The sequence below is a fragment of the Phocoena phocoena genome, chromosome 9 (genome assembly GCF_963924675.1).
Source record: "Phocoena phocoena chromosome 9, mPhoPho1.1, whole genome shotgun sequence".
In the NCBI taxonomy this organism is placed as follows: Eukaryota; Metazoa; Chordata; class Mammalia; order Artiodactyla; family Phocoenidae; genus Phocoena; species Phocoena phocoena.
In genome coordinates, this window is record NC_089227.1 from 6,552,201 (window position 1) to 6,571,957 (window position 19,757).

Consider the following 19,757-nt stretch of genomic DNA (forward strand, 5'->3'; position numbering starts at 1 on the left):
AGAGTTAGGTCACTCATGATGTGGTGTGAACATGTCTGCTCTCTCACCACCCAGCCCAGGCCAGCCGTCCGAGGACCAGCCCAGGGCGTGGTGGGTAGAGGGAGGGGGGGCAGCGGCGAGCGGACAGCAGGCTCCCGGGCCTGGAGACGCACTTCACATCCTGCTCTACCACCGGCAGGCCTGGGCCCGGGACCCATCAGAGCTCCACTTCCGACATCCCTAAAAAAGAAATAATCAGACTAAATTGTTTGGAGAATTGGAACTAAATAAGGATACCATGTCAGCCTCCCTGTGGCGCTACAGCTCGGCACCGGCCGCTGTCATTGAGCACGGCGGCCTGCTTGGGGTCTCGCCCTTGGAGCACAGCCTGCGGGGTGAGCGCCGGGCGGCGGCCCAGGGGCAGCGTGCCTGGTGCACAGCGACGCATGCGGGCGTGTGCTCGGGAAGATGACGAGAAGAACGTTCACCTCTCCTGCTCATCGACACTCCTGAAAATCCTACAATAATGTCTCACACAGAACAGAAATTTCTAAGTGGTGTGTGCCTGAACCTTCCTTCTGCCTTATAGGGTTTTTGCTGATTCAGGCCTGGCCTGCAAACAGGACTGGCCTCCATGCTTTTGAGAACCTGGAAATCATACGTGGCAGGACGAAGCAACAGTAAGTTGACCCCAGCCAAAGCCTGGTAGACCCTTATTTTTTGTTTTTGAAATAAGACTTATGCTGCAGAGACACTACAGAGAGTTCCCACACATCCTTCACCCGGCTGCCCCGATGGTGACACCCTACCTCAGCGCGGCACAAGAATCAAGTAAATCAGTAGTAACTGAACTGCAGACTTTCTGGGATCTCGCCAGTTTTTCCATGAACGCCTTGTGTGTTCCGTCAGCCCACACTGCACGCGGCTGTCACGTCTCCTTGGTCCCTGCAGTGGGTGACAGTCCCTTGTCTTCCTTGTCTTTCATGGCCTTGACCCTTTTGAAACGTATCGGTCAGGCAGCTTGTAGGATAGCCAGTGTTTTCTCCTGATTCAGCTGAGGTTTTGCACTTCTGGCAAGAACAGCACTGAGGTCACACATCCTTTTCAGCAAGTCATTTCAGGGGACCTGAGAGGCTTTTTAACATTGAGTGTTTCTTTCAGGATTTCCACTTTTCCAGCTCCAAGAGTGAAACACACCCACACACCCACACGCACACGCACACACACACACACAAGCACCTTTAACGTAACAAGGGTAATGAAGAGTTTTGTGGTGAGGGGAAGTTTGGGACTCTCTTGTTCAAACCTGCCTTGGAAACCGTCTGGTTCCGAGAACTCTTTCCCATAATTGACTCCTCAGAGGGCTACGTGATATTATGCAATATTAAGGAAAGTCAGACGACAGCACATGTGAAATAAGCATCACTTTCCAAAAACCGTCTTGGCTTTGCATCGCTGATGCTAAACAGGCAGCTCATATCACTTCCCAGAAAGGCCCCTGTGCTCTGAGTTCTCAGGAATACTTCTTTTGCCCAAAGTTCATACAGAGATGAGAGATTTAGGTTAGTTTTCTTGGGCGACTAGCATGTACCTCTCAGCTTAGTTTTAGGGATTTAAATAAGATAAAGATGACTTTTTTTCCTTTTCGCATGTGCTGAGAAGTCCAAGGATGCACCGTCCCTCCTGGGGCAGTGTGACCCCTGGTTCTCAGCAAAGCCAAACCTGCCCTGCCCTGCAGGGAAGACCTCAGCTTTGTCTCTGCCTCCCCTGGGCACAGTTTGGGGGGATTCCTAACAGCAGGGGTGCAGGTCTAATACACAGGAGCCAGGCTGTGGGGAGGACAGAGGGAGGAAAGGGTGGGGAGAGAAAAAGAAACAAGGAGAAGAAGGAGTCTCCAAATTATGCTTTGCCTTCTGTCATCTCACGCCTTCATTATCACTCTCTCTACTGTACTGTCTCAACTGGCCCATTCCACGTCCTGGTGTCCAGTGAGCTTCCTAAAAATGCAAATCTCCTTCCTATGGTTTCCCATCATTTGCAGACAAAAACCTCCTCCGCGTGGTGTCTAAGGTGGTCCATGCTCTGGCCTCTTCCTCCCTCCCAGGCTCCCCTCCCAGGCCCCGCCCACCTCCAGCAGTAGTTCATGGTTCTTAGTACCTGTCACGTTCTCCTGCAGGTGGTTCAGGACTTCCTTCCGTTCAGTCGGAATAACTTTGACCTGGTCACTTGATGAACACGTACTGATCACCCCGTAGGATCCTAGCACAGGGTTGGGTAGCAAAGAAAATATCATAGTTCCTGCTCCCGAGGTCCTGACAGTCAGGCCTCACCACTTCCGGGAGACCCCCTCCGCAGACTTGTTTAGATCCCTACTCTTTGCCTCCGTGGTACCCCTGCTGGGTTAAAATTATCTACTCATATGATTGTGTCATCACTAGACAAAAGGTTTTTTGAGAATAGGAAACACACACTTAACCTAGAATTAGAATGAGTCACATGTTACCTCAAACGTTTGTTCAATAAATGGATGGGTGGATGGATGGATGGACGGATGGGTAGATGGATGGATGGGAAAATGAACCTATGATCTCTTAAGTGTATTTGGATATTTGAGAACTTAGAACATGTTCTCAATTCCCAGGCAAAATTAAAATGCAGCCAATCAAATAATGACATTAAGACATTTATTCAGCCCCTGGTCTGCCACTGGGATTAGAGATGCTAAATGAACAAGGAACTAGCTCTTCCCTGAACTAGCTTTAAAAAGCACTTGCAGTTTTCCAAAGTTGCAGTACGTACCTTCCACAACATGACTTAACAACCCATGGAAGGCAGTTTGTGGTAAATCTAAAGTGGTACAGAAAAGCAAAGTTTTTAATGAGGCTGTGTTTTCATAATTTTTCACGACATTGTTTTCCTTCTCTCCAACTTAGTGGTCAGTTTTCTCTGGCGGTTGTTGGCCTGGATATAACGTCCTTGGGATTACGCTCCCTCAAGGAGATAAGTGATGGAGATGTGATCATTTCAGGAAACCGAAGGTTGTGCTATGCAGATACAATAAACTGGAAAAAACTCTTTGGGACCTCAAGTCAGAAAACCAAAATTACAAACAACAGGAGTGAAAAAGAGTGCGGTGAGTCATCGCTTTGGTCGATTGTGGAGATGGTTCCAACGGGTCGTTTATTTTGATTTAGAATATTGAAGAACCATTCCCAAACCTTAAAATTACTTTTTACATCCGTAAAGAAGCCAATCGAAAGAAATCTGTATATTCGTAATGGTGGAGTTCATCAGAATTGTTTCTAGATCATTCTCATTTCATAGGATGAACTTGCCTTGAAGTCTAGGCTATCAATTATTGGTAATTTACAGAACTAAATTGAGTATTAATGATATTGCATTTTTTTAATATTTTGTTTATTACACAGCAGGTTCTTATTAGTTATCTATTTTATACATATTAGTGTATACATGGCAGTTCATCCCACCATCCCGACCCACCCCTCTTCCCCCAGTTATATTGCATTTTAGCTGTGTGTTCCTCCCTGCTCATTTCATCCCCAGTGGCTTTAGCTAGACACACACACACACACACACACACACACACACACACACTCACACACACACTCACACACACACACACTGGAATGGGATGACTGTTTCACACAGGCATTTCCAGTTCTGAGTTCTGAGCCATAGTCAGCTTTTGAAGCGGGGCCTGCACCGGCATAGCCTGTGCTGTGAGACCCTGGCCACCGGCAGAAGCAGACCTGAGTTCACATCCTGGCTGGAGCCCTTCCTGGCTTTGAGACCTTCATCAGTTTACGTAAATCTTTGGGCTTTGTCTTCTTCATCCATGAAGTGGAGGTAATAATGATTCCCACACCATAGTACAGTTGAGAGGATTGGTGAGATTCTGTGTGCCTCGCACACAGCAAGGAGCCACACCCTTCCCGTGCTCTTCCGGCAGCTCTGAGTGTTTCATCCAGCTACACTCAGCACCCAGCAGGGCAAAGGGGACTTGCAGTGGGCCTCCGGAAGCCCTTTTTTGCCTGCATCACTGCTTCTACCAGGGGGCCCAGCACGTGTTTGAGCACCTCACCCACAGGGCCCTTGGCCGCTGTTCCTTGCTGACCCGTGTGGCTCACCCTGTCTTTGCAGAGGCCATGGGCCACGTCTGTAACCCGCTGTGCTCGTCAGAGGGCTGCTGGGGCCCGAAACCCAAAGACTGCATGTCCTGCCGAAACTTCAGCCGTGGCAGGGAGTGTGTGGAGAAGTGCAACGTTCTAAAGGGGTAAGAGGCTTTGTTTCTTAATCCCTATGTTTTGATTTTAAAAAAAACAAGACTTAAGATTGTTTTATAGGTTTATGGTTAATCAGTCGGATTCTTTTCCTTTGTTTTTGTTTGTTGACAACTGTTAATCACAAAGGGAAGCGGACAAACTTTTTTCATTACTTAATCCAATCCGATTTATAGAGTCTCTCTCTATCTGGAAGTATCTTATATTTTGCCTAGCTGCACAATGTCCCCAAGACAAACAGAACAGTCTTCCGTGGTTCAGATGTTCAGATGGCCAAGACCATGGCCACTGTGGCACGGCATTCCTGCTGTGTCAAAACACAGCTCCTGGTTAATTTTTGTTTATGTTCAAGACACACTGAACAGTGCAAAGAACTTCAAATATACCCATGGACAAAGAAATAAACAGTTGTATAACAGTTGTTGAATTTATTGCAATCAATAAAAAGTACAGTCCGTTTGATTCTATGGGAATTTTGATATTGAGTAAGGCTTTGAATGACCACAAATAATGACTAAAATAAATTAATAGGAAAGTAAAATGGAAGGATAGAGACTGGCAGAGGCAATTTTTGTTTTTAATTTAAAGAAAAAGAAATTTCACGATAGAGAAGAGCGTAGGAGTTACAGATGGCTCTAGGAAATCTTCCTTTCTGTTTCACTATCAGGGCTTGGGCTACAGCTCAGATCAGAAATACTCGGAAGCAGGATGAGAAGACCAAGTTCAATTCTGTAAGAACCTTTAGCTGATAGGCTCATTAGCCTAACAGAGTAATTTGCATAGTTGATAGTATTGTTTCAACAAGAAATATTGGTGCAGTCCTTACAGCTGCAAACAGACACTAAGCGCTCACGTCTTCAGTGCTGACGTCTCTTTGAAGCGACAAGGTGATTAAAATATCCACGGCGGTGGCGCCCGGGTCTGCCCATTAGAGAACCCCAGTGCCCAGAAGCACCTGTTCCACTTGCGAGGCTGGCTCCTGCAGTAGGTGTGGTAACCCAGGGAAGAAGCACAGGGAAAAAGTCCCATGACGTATTTGGTTTAATTGATGCCGTCTGCCTGAGAGGACTCACGGACCACGTCTTTGGGGGTAAACACTCCTTGTTCACTGCCTAGTTAATTACCAGTCGTCTTAACACCTGCCACAACTACAGTGTCTTTTCAATCAAACATCAGCTTGTCGCTTAACGTTAATCTAAGTTTGAGGAATGGTTAAAATAGTACAAGCAAAATTTTTCACGCCTGTGTTCCCTACTTGCTGTTTTTAGGAATAACCATTGAGGAAACTTTTAATAGCTGTCTTTCCTTTTCCCAGGCATTAGCCTAGATACCGTTTCTTTGCAGCTTAATTTAAATATCCATGAATCTGATATTGGAGGGGGTATCTTAAATCTTAAGGACTGATACCTTAAGGACTGTTTTCTTCTCTTTTTTTCCCATGTGTTGCCTTGCTTATCTAATATTCAAAAACTGCACCTGGAGAAAAAATGTAGGGAAGATGTTTTGATTATAACGGAAGCTGATGGTTTTGTTCCAGGAGAAGATGACCAGAGATTCTGCTGACAAGAATCGGTTTATTACGTTACAGTATAGTCCTAAATTCCCGGCCATTCGACTTTTACCTAAAACTGTCTTGACTTTCTAAGAGAGGTGATTTGTGTCATCTGAGCTCTCAGACAGGTGAACCCAGACAGCATCCTGCAGCAGGGTCTCCAGGGACGGCACTGACCAGTTTCCCGTCTTCTCCCGTCAGAGAGCCCAGGGAGTTCATTGAAAACTCCGAGTGCGTGCAGTGCCATCCGGAATGCCTGCCCCAGGCCATGAACGTGACCTGCACGGGACACGTAAGGAGCATGTTTAATGTCACCCCACACGTCAGCCATAGCCCGCAAGGATGACCCTCACCCCCGTCACCCCGTGCCTGCTGGGACGCGCATCCAGCACACTCCCCGTCCACACTTGAGGCCGTGCCATCTCACAGCCGTCGGGGGCTGTGACTGAGGGGAAGTCAGCACATACCCTGCTGGCACGGGCATTCCCCTTCTCTGTCCAACCCCAGATGCACGTGGTGATGCCCGTCCTCACACCACAGATCAGGGCGCCCTGTGGACGGGGCACACCCACAGGCAGCCTTCAGTGTTCCTGACATCTGTCTTCATTGCTTTATTGTCTTAATCAAATATCACCAAATTCTTATTTAACATGAGTTTATCGTTATTTGAAGAGTATTTTTGTTTTTTTGTTTTTTTTTGCGGTACGCGGGCCTCTCACTGTTGCGGCCCCTCCCGTGGCGGAGCACAGGCTCCGGACGCGCAGGCTCAGTGGCCATGGCTCACGGGCCCAGCCGCTCCGCGGCATGTGGGGTCTTCCCGGACCGGGCAAGAACCCACGTCCCCTGCATCGGCAGGCGGACTCTCAACCACTGCGCCACCAGGGAAGCCCTGAAGAGTATTTTTTAATCACAAAGGAAAGGTTTTCAGAATTCAGTTTCACATCTGCATGTTCAGTAATAATCTTTCAGAGAGTGCGAGAATGCAGGTCCCTCTCACACCCGTGTGCCCATGTTGTTAATTCTCAGTATTATTTATATGAGGAGCTCTGTTTGGATTTGAATTTCAACAGCCATATCTAAATCTAGTAACGGAAAACATTTTTCAGAAGTTCTTTAAATCAGACAAAAGACGGTAAGGCTCAGTTTTGAGGTACAGGCTGCCAAAATGGCTGGTTACAAAGGAAACCACTGGTTTTCAGGTTGGTGTTCGGCTAAATTTTCATCATAACTGGTGATGCTGACTGAGTTAGTCATCTGATTGTTCTGGCTCTGGGAATACTCAGTCTTTGAGACCTGAGAGCACTGAGCCAGCAGGCAGACCCTCCCCTACCCACGTTATTTCAGCCCTGTGTGAAGTGTGCGGACACAACCCAAGCAGCCCCAGTGCATTCATTTCTGTGGGTTTTACCGACGCATTCACATTTGACCAACAGAATCAAATTTAGCGTGTTGCACAGTTAATTACGCAGCCACCACTGCACTTACACGTGCCACCTTCTCAGCACTGCAGAAATGTAGGTGTGGGTTTTCTCAGCTTGGCCTTGGTGAGTCCAGCTTCCCACAGAGGCCCCCTCAACTCCAAACACCGTTCACAAGGAAGTCCATCTGACCGATAAGGATATAAATATACATGTAGGCCAATCAAGAATGCTTTGACAAGGAAAGATGCCCACAGTGTATTGAGTAAAATGTAATAAAGCACGTAGTACAGTTTCTTTCATGTTTTATATATATATATATATGTATGTATATAAAGTACACATTTAAAGTCAAGAAGACTTTATTCTCAGCTGTTAACAGTGGTCACATCAGGCAAGCACAGTCACAGAAGAGCTTATCCACTTTAAGAACTTCCACGTCGTTTGATTTTTTTTTCATGATAAGCATTTTAAGTAAAAAGTTACTTCATTCTGGGGCTTTCCTGGTGGTACAGTGGTTGACAGTCCGCCTGCCGATGCAGGGGACACGGGTTCGTGTCCCAGTCCGGGAAGATCCCACATGCCGCGGAGCGGCTGGGCCTGTGAGCCATGGCCACTGAGCCTGCGTGTCCGGAGCCTGTGTTCCGCAACAGGAGAGGCCACAACAGTGAGAGGCCCGCGTACTGCAAAAAAAAAAAAAGTTACTTCATTCTGAAAAAGCGAGAGACATAAGTAAATGTTTGATTTATGAAACGGTTTTTCCACCTTGGTGCAGGGACCAGGCAGCTGTGTAAAGTGTGCCCACAACATCGACGGCCCTCACTGCGTCAAGACCTGCCCTGCTGGAGTCACAGGAGAAAACAGCACCCTGATCTGGAAGTTTGCAGATGCCAGTCATGTGTGTCACCTGTGCCACGCCAGCTGCACCTACGGGTGAGTGCGGGAAGCTCTGGGTCTGCAAAGGAAAAGGCAGAACGGGGTGCTTCCCATCTTGCAAATTTGTAGATTGAAAATGTCTCCGGACTTTCCAGTCAGTCAAGTACAGAGGTCTGTATTTGAGTCAGTTCCTCCAGGTGTTCTGGACCCACGGCCACGGCAGCAGCAATGATACGCTCGTGGGCAGATCGTGGTGCTGGCGGGAGAGCCTCTCAGCCTCTCCAGGTGTGTCTCGTGCCAGGGCCCTGTTCTGCGGTGCCAGCATGTCCCGACAAGAAGAATAAGGGACAGGGGGAACAAGAGCAGAGGTCCTGCCCCATCCCCAAAGGTGTCTATATATATATATATATATATATATATATCTTTCCCGATGACTGGGATTCCTGTGGGAATCTTTTATTGGTTTACAATTAATAGAAGATAACATTGCCTGGAATGTTGCCTAAAGGTGCTTTGTCTTTTAGCTAGTTGATTGCTAAGCTGTTAATAGGGAAATTAAAACTTTTGACTGTAATTAGTAGAAGCACTCAGAACATATATATCTTATTTACTAACATGATAAATTTGACAATGAAATTGGACTACTAGAAATCAGAAGGAGAAGTTGTCCCATATATTTCACATTCCCTTCTATCTCTCTATAATCCTCAACTTTATTTGGCACCGTTACTCTTCTCTGGAGCCATCTCTTACTAGCTGTGTGGACTTGGGGAAGTGTCTTAACCTCTCTGTGCTTCACTTTCCTCACCTGTAAATTAGGATAATAAGACTGCATCGCTCACAGGATTTTTGAGATCTTGAGTTAATACGTGTACTGTACTTAGAATAGTGCGTGGACCACACGAGCACTCAATCCGCGATTGCACAGATGGCGGTGCGGAGCTGGTGACGAGGTGGCAGTAACGATGGTGGCGGTTATAATGCTGGTGAAGGAGGTAACGGTGCCAGTCCTGCTGGTAGTGATGGTGGTAATTATGACCGTGACAGTGATGGTTAGTGTTCTGAAGGGGTGCAGAACCTTGCAGTTAGACTTCTAAACATCAGGAGTCTTGAAAATTTTCCGAGTATGTCCTAAGTTTTTACAAAAAACCTATTTTAACTGCATTTATTTGGAAGAGCCTGGGCCTGGAGACAAGTGATTTGGGAATGACTGGTACCCTGGTCAACTTCCGTCGTTTCACCTTCCTTCTTGAGTTTCAGCCATCATGAGGGTAAATGGAAGGGCTCCATCATTCCATGACCCTGTGGTCCAAGAGTTTCAGTCCCAGGCAGCTGACTCCCCAGCTAACATGTAGGAAGCCTGGGCATTTCCTGTGTGGTTTGCGTGTGACTGTCTTCTCCCTCTAGTCTTAGTCTAAGCCATTGGTGTGTTGCAAGTGATCTGGAATATTTTACCAAGTTTAACACAGACACACACACACACACACACACACACACACACACACAAACCCCACTAAAGCCAATTAATTAATTTGAGTAGGGCTAACATTTTTACAATATTTTGTACTCCCAGTCAGGAAATGATCATTTCTTCATACATTCAGATACTCTTTTTTATATTTCAGTAAAGTTTTAGTTGTGTTATTTCATGTTCTGCCTAAACATTTTGGATTTATTTTTGCTACTGTGAAGTGGACCTTGTTTTCTAGTATATCTCCTCATTTATTATATCTAATATATAAGATAGCCTTTGATTTTTTTTGGCGGAGGTGTATATTCATCTCGTATTAGTGGTCTCTGCTGAACTTCCTTTGAAATTAGCGTTTTAGTTCATGGTCTTGAATTTTCCAGGAAAACAGTTAGATCATCTCCAGTAATGGTATCTGCATCTCTTTTCCAAAAGTTTCAAATCATATTACAAGGGCCAGAATTTCTAGAATAATATCAGATACAATGGTAGTGGACATGAGAATTTTATATCTGATGGTGGTGGGAATGGCTGTAATAAATCACCACTAAGAACAATATTTGCTATTAGTGTGAGATTCTTGTTATCTTGTTAAAGAAACAGTTATCTATTCCTACTTTTAAACTCTTTTTTTAAAATCCAGAATGAATTCGGAACTTTACCAAATACCTTCTTGGTAGGAATTTCAAGATTTTTCATATTTTTCCCTTTGGGTATACCAGCACACTGGTTACATAGACCACTCTGCAAACTCTACAAAACATAGTATAAACTGTAATTTGCTAGTTTTTCATTTAGTCTGTTTTTTTCATATTCCCCAAAATAAGCAATTTCAGAGAAGATTCTCTAAAATAGAATTATACTACCTATATAAAATAAATACATTTTTCCTGTTTTTTTCTATCTTTGGGAAATAAATGTGTTTCTATATGTGTGTGTGTCTGTGAGCATATAGCATTGGTGGAAAAATATATAGTTTTCCGTAATCTTGTTATTACTATCTCTATCTTCTCCCAAAGGAATTACGTATTAAAAATGGATTTAATTTTTTAAATATGGAGAAATATTGATGAGGTGAGGGGAAATAAGAAAACATTTCTTTTATTGTGTATCCGCGATGTGCACAGCATCATCAAACACATAGTCTCAACGATGACTAAGAGCGAACGCGCTGCTTTCCCCATTTGTATTGTTAAAGAAACACTTGGAAAGGCTCTGGGGTCACCACGACTCATCAGCCAGCAGTGACAAAGCCCAGGTGACAGGCGCATGCTTGCTTCCAGAAGCCGTGCCCTTCCCGCAGGGCAGGTCTGCTTACCCCAGGGAATGGGTCAGCAAACTTGAAGCAAATCCACTTTTATTTATTTATTTAGGCTGCGTTGGGCCTTCGCTGCTGTGCGCGGGCTTTCTCTAGTTGCGGTGAGCGGGGGCTACTCTTCGTTGCACTGCACGGGCTTCTCATTGCGGTGGCTTCTCTTGTTGCGGAGCACGGGCTCTAGGTGTGCGGGCTTCAGTAGTTGTGGCTCGCAGGCTCTAGAGCGCAGGCTCAGTAGTTGTGGTGCACGGGCTTAGTTGCTCTGCGGCATGTGGGATCTTCCCGGACCGGGGCTCGAACCCGTGTCCCCTGCATTGGCAGGTGGATTCTAAACCACTGCGCCGCCAGGGAAGTCCGCAAATCCACTTTTAAACGGAACCACATTTTATAGTAAGTCGTCAGGGGATGGCTTCTTTGAAATTTTATGCCAATAAATTAAACGAAATGACACGAAATTTTGCCTATTTTAATTACATGTAACAAAAAAATAATAAATCAAGTGGGAGACAAGGAATAATTTTTCTGACAAAATTAAATGATAGCATGATATGGCCTCTTTTGCTTGATATTTGACAATCATTCCTGCAGAACTATGCAGGGCACCACCAGCTTTCCCAAGGACCCCTTAATCCTTTGACACTCAGGTGGTTCCCTCTTAGGGCACCTGTCCAATCACTACCCTTGTCCATCAGCTCTTCAAATGTAAACTGGCTGAGCTCTCCCTATGAGCGTCTCCCTTGTCCATAGCTTCTTGCTAGAAACCCCATAGGTTTCCCAGCAGCACTTTCAGAGGCTGCATGAGACCCTGCTTCTTGTCCAAAGTTTGCAATTCCAGTTTGCACCACTATGCATAGAGTTCCCGTTCTATTACGGCCTGGAAACTAAACAGGCATTATGGGAAAATATAAAAACACTAGTGAGGAGGGCTATTTTGAGGAGGGATTAATTTTACCAGTGGTTATCCATTAGAGAATGTTGTCTCTGACGATTATCCTAGGAGATAAAAGACTGTGAAAAAAGGAGAACTCCTTGCATGTTCCACTGCCTGAAGAAGCCTGTGTCGGGTGTAGGGGTGAAGGCTCGAAAGCTTGCAGGGCCGAGACTGCGTTGTCTGACGCCATGGAAAAGAGGTCTCAGACCTTCAGAACCAAGAGGAGTAGAGTACAGAGATCAGAGCCCTTGGAATGGGACAGAAAACGATTAGAACCAGTTGACAGTGTGCATCTAACTTAGCACCGGTCCCCTCACATACCTGAACCAGGCTTCTTCATCTCTCCCCAGGCCGTGATCAGTCCTCTCCATTTAGTTGGAATATTTTATTTTCCTGTTGACGTTTTTATTGACAAACACTGCTGTCCTTCAAAGCCAACTTAGTCTGCCTTTTCAACCATCATCCTGTAATCAAAATAACAGATGGTGGTGCCCCACAGAGCGGGAACCCAGCTGCTGAGGGGTCACGTTAGGACAAATGATGTCCCTGCTTGACGTACAACGTTGCAGTTGTGTGGAAGTGGATGGAGCCAGCCCCTGGCTTTCTGGGTCTCAAATCATCGTCCCCGTTTCCCTGCCCCTGAGATGCATGTCCTCACTCATCTGCCCCCCCCACCCCGCTCCTTTATCAGTGTGCCCCAGGAAATGGTTCTGGTCTCAGCTCCCTCTACCTCCTGCCCACATTGATGTTCTAGAGCCAGCTGTGGGCTCGCTCTGTCAAATGGAAGACATGAAAACATGTCAATAATGAAGACCAGAAATGTCTACTTTGTTCAATGCTAGAACAATCCCTATCACAGAGTAGACACTCAAAAATACCTGCTGAGTGAATGAACACATGAATAAATGCACAATAAACAAATGCTTAAACAGTATTGAGACGCAGTGTGATTGTAATGATTTGGAAGTCATTTAACACACATTGCCTTATGATTTAATAAAAACTCTCCAAGAGGGCTTCCCTGGTGGCGCAGTGGTTGAGAGTCCGCCTGCCGATGCAGGGGACACGGGTTTGTGCCCCGGTCCAGGAAGATCCCACATGCCGCGGAGCGGCTGGGCTTGTGAGCCATGGCCGCTGAGCCTGCGCGTCCAGAGCCTGTGCTCCGCAACGGGAGAGGCCACAACAGTGAGAGGCCCGCGTACCGCAAAAAAACAAAACAACAACAAAAAAAAACTCTCCAAGAAAAAGTGCTAAAGAAGTAAAATGATCGAAATGTGTATTTCTCTTTCAATTCCTACAGCTGTGCTGGGCCAGGTTCTGAAGGCTGTGCAGTGAGTGGGTAAGTGTGACACTTGATGACCTGATCAGAAATGACCAAGAGCGCTATGGGCGAGGGTGGTGCTTTCCCTCTTTTCCGACTGCCCTCTGCCTTGGCCGGTTCTCACTTCACCCTGGGCCGCCTGGGCATTCCTAGCAGAGCTCACCCTGCCCACGCTGCTGGCTGTGCTTTGGGGCCGGGGGGCAGGGGGGGTGGGGGGGGCGAGGGGGAGGGCAGGACAGGAGTGCTGGGCCCCTCCACGCGGAGCCAGCCTCACTGCCCAGCGCTTCTACATGCAGCCCTGCTCCCTAGGTCACCAGGGTTGTTGGGTCCTTCTCCTCCTCCAGCTTCCCTCCTCTTTCCTCGCTGACCCAGTTGGCCCTACCATGAACCTGTGTTTGAATGACCCGTCTGTTCAATGACAGAGCTCCACCTTGGGAGACTTTCTCCCCTTACTTCCTTTCCTAAACACAGGACTTCCTTCAGCATTTCAGTTGTGATCACTTTGCCGTCATTGCCTGAAATGCTGCAGAGAGAAAAGCGGAATTGGGACTTCCTGTTCAGACTCATCAGGAAAGAGTGATACTATCAGTTAATAATGTCTATCGAAGAATCAGAATTATACACAAGACACTGACCAGTTATCCCCAAACAGCAGCCAAACGTCCAGGAACCTCTGCCATCTCCAGTAATGTTTACAGAATTCCTCCCCCCAACAACCTTCCTCAATGCCAGTCAGCTCAGTCTCTTGCCAAAGAATTAGCCAAGATAACTGATCCCTCCTGCTATCAGTTTCTCAAAGATAAAGATTTCCTTTTACGCCCCTCTTCACTTGAGCCACGAGGACACCAGCAAGCTTCGTCCTCTCTTCGTGCTTCAGTCAGCGTCTTCGTAATGAGGTTTTCCATCACATCCCCCACCCTGAAACCGGTCAACGACCATTCTTCGTTATATTTTTACCCTTTTAATTCTTTTCTTCTCTTTTCACTCCCCCTACTTCCCATGGAACACATACTCTGTACAAATTATTCCTTATATCTTTCAGTGTCCCCTTCAAAATGGTAAAAACCCATGAATTCAAACTGCATTAACTGGGAAGATGGTATAACTCAGGAGATGGCTTTTGCACTTGCTAAGAAGAAAGTGTCATAAATACTATTTACGTGAAGTACATTTGACGCACTTAGGAGAAATCTGTAAGAACACTGGCACGTTTTTTTAGGTGCAAACGGTGCTACTGATTAATCTTTGATATTCATTAACATTTCTACCTGAAAATATGAAGTTTGCCAGAAGCTTAGATGGCACAGGTGCTGGAGAATAAAAGCTTTATGAAGATTCTAAATTCAGAATCTACTAATTCAGACGGTTCTTTCCCCGTGAGCTTTAGAACCTGAGTTTTGGGTGTTTGCTGACCCGAGCTCTATGGGGGGAGGGGGGGCTGCAGGATGACATCACTCATCCCTGACAGCTCTGCCGTCCGTGTGGAAATCCTGTCACTTCCTCACCCCCTCCACACTCATGCTACAGCACTTCCTACAGCTCTGGTGCCATCTTGAAAGCCCCGGACCCCTCGGGAAGTCTCCACAGGTTTGAAAGGGTCCCTCCTTCCAGCCTGGCCAGCAGACATCGCAAGTGTCACGTGCGGAGGGCGTGCCTCAAACGCGTGAAGACACTCCGGGGAGCCACACAGATTCATATGAAAAGCATGACTGAACTCTGAGTTACTTTTTAAATGATGTGTTCTCTTAATCAACAGATGAAAAGTATGATCCTATAGGGAGAAGTCCAAATGATACTTCAGTGTAAAACATGCGACAAAGCAGGCTCCTACACTGAAGGAAGTTGGAAACCCTGCCCTGGGGCTCGAAGTCCGCCCTCCTTTCTCCTTTACGAGCTGCGCCGTATTCCACTTTCTGAGCTAGCCCTAAATGACGTCATGCTATCAGAACGTACGGGAAATATGTGAAATGCCAAGGTAACAAACCTCACCCCTTTGCGTGTCCACCTCGTTCCAGGCCCAGGATTCCGTCCATCGCCACCGGGATGGTGGGCGCCCTGCTGCTGGCCCTGGTGCTGGCCCTGGGGGTCGGCCTCTTTCTGCGCAGGCGCCGCATCGTCCGCAAGCGCACGCTGCGCCGGCTGCTGCAGGAGCGCGAGGTGAGCGCCGCGCGCGAGGGGGCGGGGAGGCGCGGCAGCCCGAGGTTTGCGTTTTGAAGATGTATTACTGTGCTCCTTTTATCGCGAAGAAAAAGTCGGAAGAATCTCTGAATGTCCAGTTATAAGCAACTACATGCACATGTTAGTACTTGTATCCAGGGGAACGCAGCTGTGTCTAGGGTAAGTCCCACGGCCGGTTACCAAGCCGGGGCGCCCGCTGCCCACGTGGGGCGGGCGCTCAGGCCGGCCAAGGGGAAGGCTGGCGCGCAGAAATGTGAGCGCAGGAGGTGTTACTTTGGAAAATGCCATTGTCCACACCAGCGGCTGCTCCTTTTGGAGCCACGTTTGTGACCGTGTTGTCCGTGATTTCTCAACCGGCATCCGTGTCCGACGGCGTGTCAGAAGCCAGAGGCCGTGGGAAGAGGGACCCACCGCAGCTACAGCAAAACGGCTGTGCGGGGCCCGACCGGTTAGCAGAGTGACCACCACAGAGCACTGTCCTTCCCCAAGTGTTCTCGGCCCGGACACAGAAATAGAAATTGCACTTATTGCAAAGGAGCTGTTCTGTTCAAGGATGCCTTTTTTTGAGGGGGGGAGGGGTCAGTCCCTGTTCCTTCCGAGGGTCTCACCAAGTGCCTTAGAACAGGCGTCCCAGGCTCCGGAGGGAGAAACGCGAGTTCTGTCCCCTGGTGTCTGGACCTGCCACCCCTCTCCCCGGCCCGGCGGGCATCGTCTCTTCCTCTTGTCTGTCACAGCTTGTCGAGCCTCTGACGCCCAGCGGAGAAGCTCCCAACCAAGCTCTCTTGAGGATCTTAAAGGAGACGGAATTAAAAAAGGTCAAGGTGCTGGGCTCCGGAGCATTTGGCACGGTGTACAAGGTGAGCCCCCCGAGGGTCCCGGGCGTCTCCGCGGTGGTCTTTATCGTGGTCACATGCTCTTTGTGTCACTGAGGGTTTAGGAAACGCCAGTGTTTTTCTCAAGTTGTCTAGAGGGAATCTTTTATAATCCCAGTGACAAGTAACTGGTGCGGTGAGATCTGTACACCGGCACAGACATTTTCAGGAGGACAGTGTGAGCTTTCTGAGGGGTGGGTGGCACAAGTCCGTCTGAGAGAGGGTTGCCTCTCACCACACAGCAGCATCTGAATAAAGCCCAGCTCAGAACAGCTTCCTCTTCATTTCTTTCTCCTACATCCCCCCTGCATAGTCTGATTTCAGTTAGGCCTAGACCCAGAATCTCAGAATTCTCGACAAAATGACACACACTGACTGTGTAACTGGCACGAGCTTAGGGGTTTTGTCTAACTTCTCTGATTTCTGGAACGGGATAGCTAAAGAGCTGCTGAGCTGTCGTGACTCCCAGCACCGGTGGCCTTGGGTGCAGAGCTGTGCTCGAGCCCCTCGCCCTTTGGGGTGGGGTCACTAGTGTTGCCCAGCCAGCCTAGGAGCCGCATGTTACGTGTATGATGCTTTGCCAGCCAATGTCTTCACCTCTCTTCGTCACAGGGACTCTGGATCCCAGAAGGCGAGAAGGTTAAAATTCCTGTGGCTATCAAGGAATTAAGAGAAGCCACATCTCCAAAAGCCAACAAGGAAATTCTTGATGTGAGTCTCTGCTTTATTCTCTAGTTCTCTGCAGGCCTGGAAGCCAGAAGCCACCTTTCTTCGTGGTTGGCAGGACGTTGCTCTGTTTTAGACTCTGTCATCACCGCATTCTGAATGGTCACTTTTCCTGGCTTTTTTCCTTCTGGCTGTAGTTGGTATAATTCTCTCTCGGAGAGAAGACTGACTCTTCCGTTCTCTTATCGGCCCCCAAAAGTACGGAAGCCTGCGGTCCCTGGGCATGCACCGGGGGCCGTCCCTGTGCTCGTGGCTTTACCCCTGCCGTCTCAGTGACTGCCGCTGGCGGGCCTGTGCTGCTCTAGGTGTTGTGCTCGCCAGGCTTTCAGTGAAGAAACGGAGGCATGAAGCGGCCTGATGCTCAGGGTCACGTGGCTGGGGTAGGATTCCAGCACGTGGTTACTTCTGACTCTGAAATGCATGTTCGTTTTCTTCCACCAGCTAGCTCATCTTTGAAATGGCTTTGTAAAGGTGCCTAGGATTAACACTGTGATGCTCTATGAACTCTATAATCTGTTGCTCCCCTTCTGTACTTTCTCTCAAAGTAATTTAAAGGTTATTTCCAGCGTCTGCTGATTGCTGCTTTATGGACTCTTTGAAATACTCCACAAGATTATTGTTACATGTGTTTACTTGCGATTCTCTTGAACTTTTTCCACCTTCCCTGGACCCTCACTAGCCAGTGAGGGGGCTGCACAGTCTTAGAAAGAGGCTGGAGGCAGGAGGGGCCAGCCTGGAGCTGGGCAGAACCCTCTGCAGGTAGAAGCTCAGGAAGCTCCGGTGGACACACCCTTGGGGTCCCGGGCTAACAGCGCTGGCCTCTGCTTGCCGGGGTGGATGTGGGTTTCTCTTGCTCTTGTCCCAAAGCAGAGCCAGTGAAAGAGGAGCTGGAGGGGCTCAGCGGTGAATTAGGGAAACAGTCAATGAAAAAGGAAAACGACTGCCTTTACTGAGTCAAAAATCTAGAGAACTTAGTTCGTGTTACAGCCACGAAGGACAAAGGTCAAATATAACATTTCCCCACTCTTGTATCTAACCCACAGAATATACAGTAAGCAAAGCAAACATGGGCCTTTTTAAAAAAAGCGTTCAGGCAGTGAGCTTCCCAGGAGCGCACTCTCTCCAACCCCATTTTCTCCAGGCAGCCTCCTCTCCTTTCATCACAGCAGGAAAGTCCCACCCCAGTATCTTCTACATGAAGGATGATGTATTAACACCATGCAACAGAAGGTCTCACACACTGATGATAGCTTACCAGGCAAAGTTATCTTTCATTTTCACAGTTTACAAATTAACGTACAGTCTGTTAACGTAATGTCGACTCCTATTTCCATAACCACAAGAAGTACAACAAACAAGTGATTTGTGAAGTCTCTTCACTTTCAACCTCTAGCTCCTTCTCCTATACCGTTAAAAAGAAAATCTTTTTGCAGAATTTGCTTCCTTAATTCATTTGTTACTCATTTAAGACATTCTAATAACTTCACAAAACGGTGTTGAGATGTGAGTTTTAACAATATTCACTACGCAGAGTAAGGGCGATTTTGAAGACAGTAGCTATACTTTGGGAAGGAAGTAGCTTCACTGAGAAGGGCCCTCCAGGACCCCTAAAACTGGAGGAAATCTGCTTTCGTGGGCCAGAGTTGGGGTAGAACATAGAGAAAGGAAAGACTGAAAAGGTAAAAAAAAAAAAAAAAAAAGTGTAAAGTCCCATTTCGCCTCTTGCGCTGTCTCTGTCCTGCTCTCCTTCTCTCCCTGCGTCCCCCCACCCACCCCGGTTTCTTCTTCCTGCTCTAACACCTGTCCTGTGGCTGTAACCAGAGGGACGGCAGCCCGAGGCCCTCCGCCTGCTTTTCCCGAAGCTCCTTCTGCCCCACACGCACAGGGAGCCTGTCCTCGCAGTGTGGGCGCAGCCGTGGGGAGCCCCTGAGGGAAGGGAAAGCTGAGGCAGCCGCCAGTGATTTGAGGGACAGTTTCAACAGTGAGTTAAAAAGCAAGTTAATTCTGTGACAGGCAGCCCAGGGGGCTGAGCGTGGGCTTTTTTTTTTTTTTTGGCGGTACACGGGCCTCTCACTGCTGTGGCCTCTCCCGTTGCGGAGCACAGGCTCCGGACGCGCAGGCTCAGCGGCCATGGCTCACGGGCCCAGCCGCTCCGCGGCATGTGGGATCCTCCCGGACCGGGGCACGAACCCGCGTCCCCTGCATCGGCAGGCTGACTCTCAACCATTGCGCCACCAGGGAAGCCCTGAGCGTGGGCTTTGAAACACTCACACGCACTTGTAAATGGCTCCAGCAACCCGTACTCTTATTCCCCTGCCCAGACCAGCACTGAGGTCCAGCACGCACACCCTCCAGCCCTGGCGCACGCTGCGGTCAGTGGTGGCTTAGTTAATGGGACACTTTCAGAAATATTCTTAAAGTTAAGCCTCTGCCTCTCCTGAAGGAGTTTAAAGTCTAGCGGAATCCTTTCTCCCCAGTCTTTAACGTAAACTAGTTCACAGATGAGGGAGACGGCAAGAAGGAAGGCCCCCCAAATTTCAACGGTTGGACAAAATAATAGACTTTCGAGGTCACCGAGCCTCAGAGGCCCTCCTGCCACGTGACTCTGACCTCAGCCTTGGGAGCCTCCGAGCGTGGGCTCTGCCTGCCAGTCTGCACGCCTGGCGGGGGTGGCCGATCCGAGATGGCTGGGGAATATACCAAGCGTTCTTGCCGTAGGTCACAGTGTACCTTTGAGATTCCAAGAAAAACAAAGCTCACGTTAACTCCTGCACACGCTGAAAGGACACACCACCAGACAGCATCCCCATTGTGCCCGGG

General features: G+C 48.0%; 1 protein-coding gene across 3 annotated transcripts in view; it reads left to right on the forward strand.

Moving 5' to 3' along the window:
- EGFR (epidermal growth factor receptor) overlaps positions 1–19,757 on the forward strand; it is a 184,868-nt gene that overhangs the window by 143,594 nt on the left and 21,517 nt on the right. For all 3 annotated transcript variants that reach the window (XM_065883459.1, XM_065883460.1, XM_065883461.1), the window contains 9 exons: positions 569–659; positions 2,913–3,112; positions 4,141–4,273; positions 6,034–6,124; positions 8,026–8,183; positions 13,141–13,179; positions 15,177–15,318; positions 16,074–16,196; positions 16,824–16,922. In XM_065883459.1, the coding sequence (XP_065739531.1) occupies positions 569–659; positions 2,913–3,112; positions 4,141–4,273; positions 6,034–6,124; positions 8,026–8,183; positions 13,141–13,179; positions 15,177–15,318; positions 16,074–16,196; positions 16,824–16,922 (1,076 nt within the window). The remainder of the gene's footprint in view (positions 1–568; positions 660–2,912; positions 3,113–4,140; positions 4,274–6,033; positions 6,125–8,025; positions 8,184–13,140; positions 13,180–15,176; positions 15,319–16,073; positions 16,197–16,823; positions 16,923–19,757) is intronic.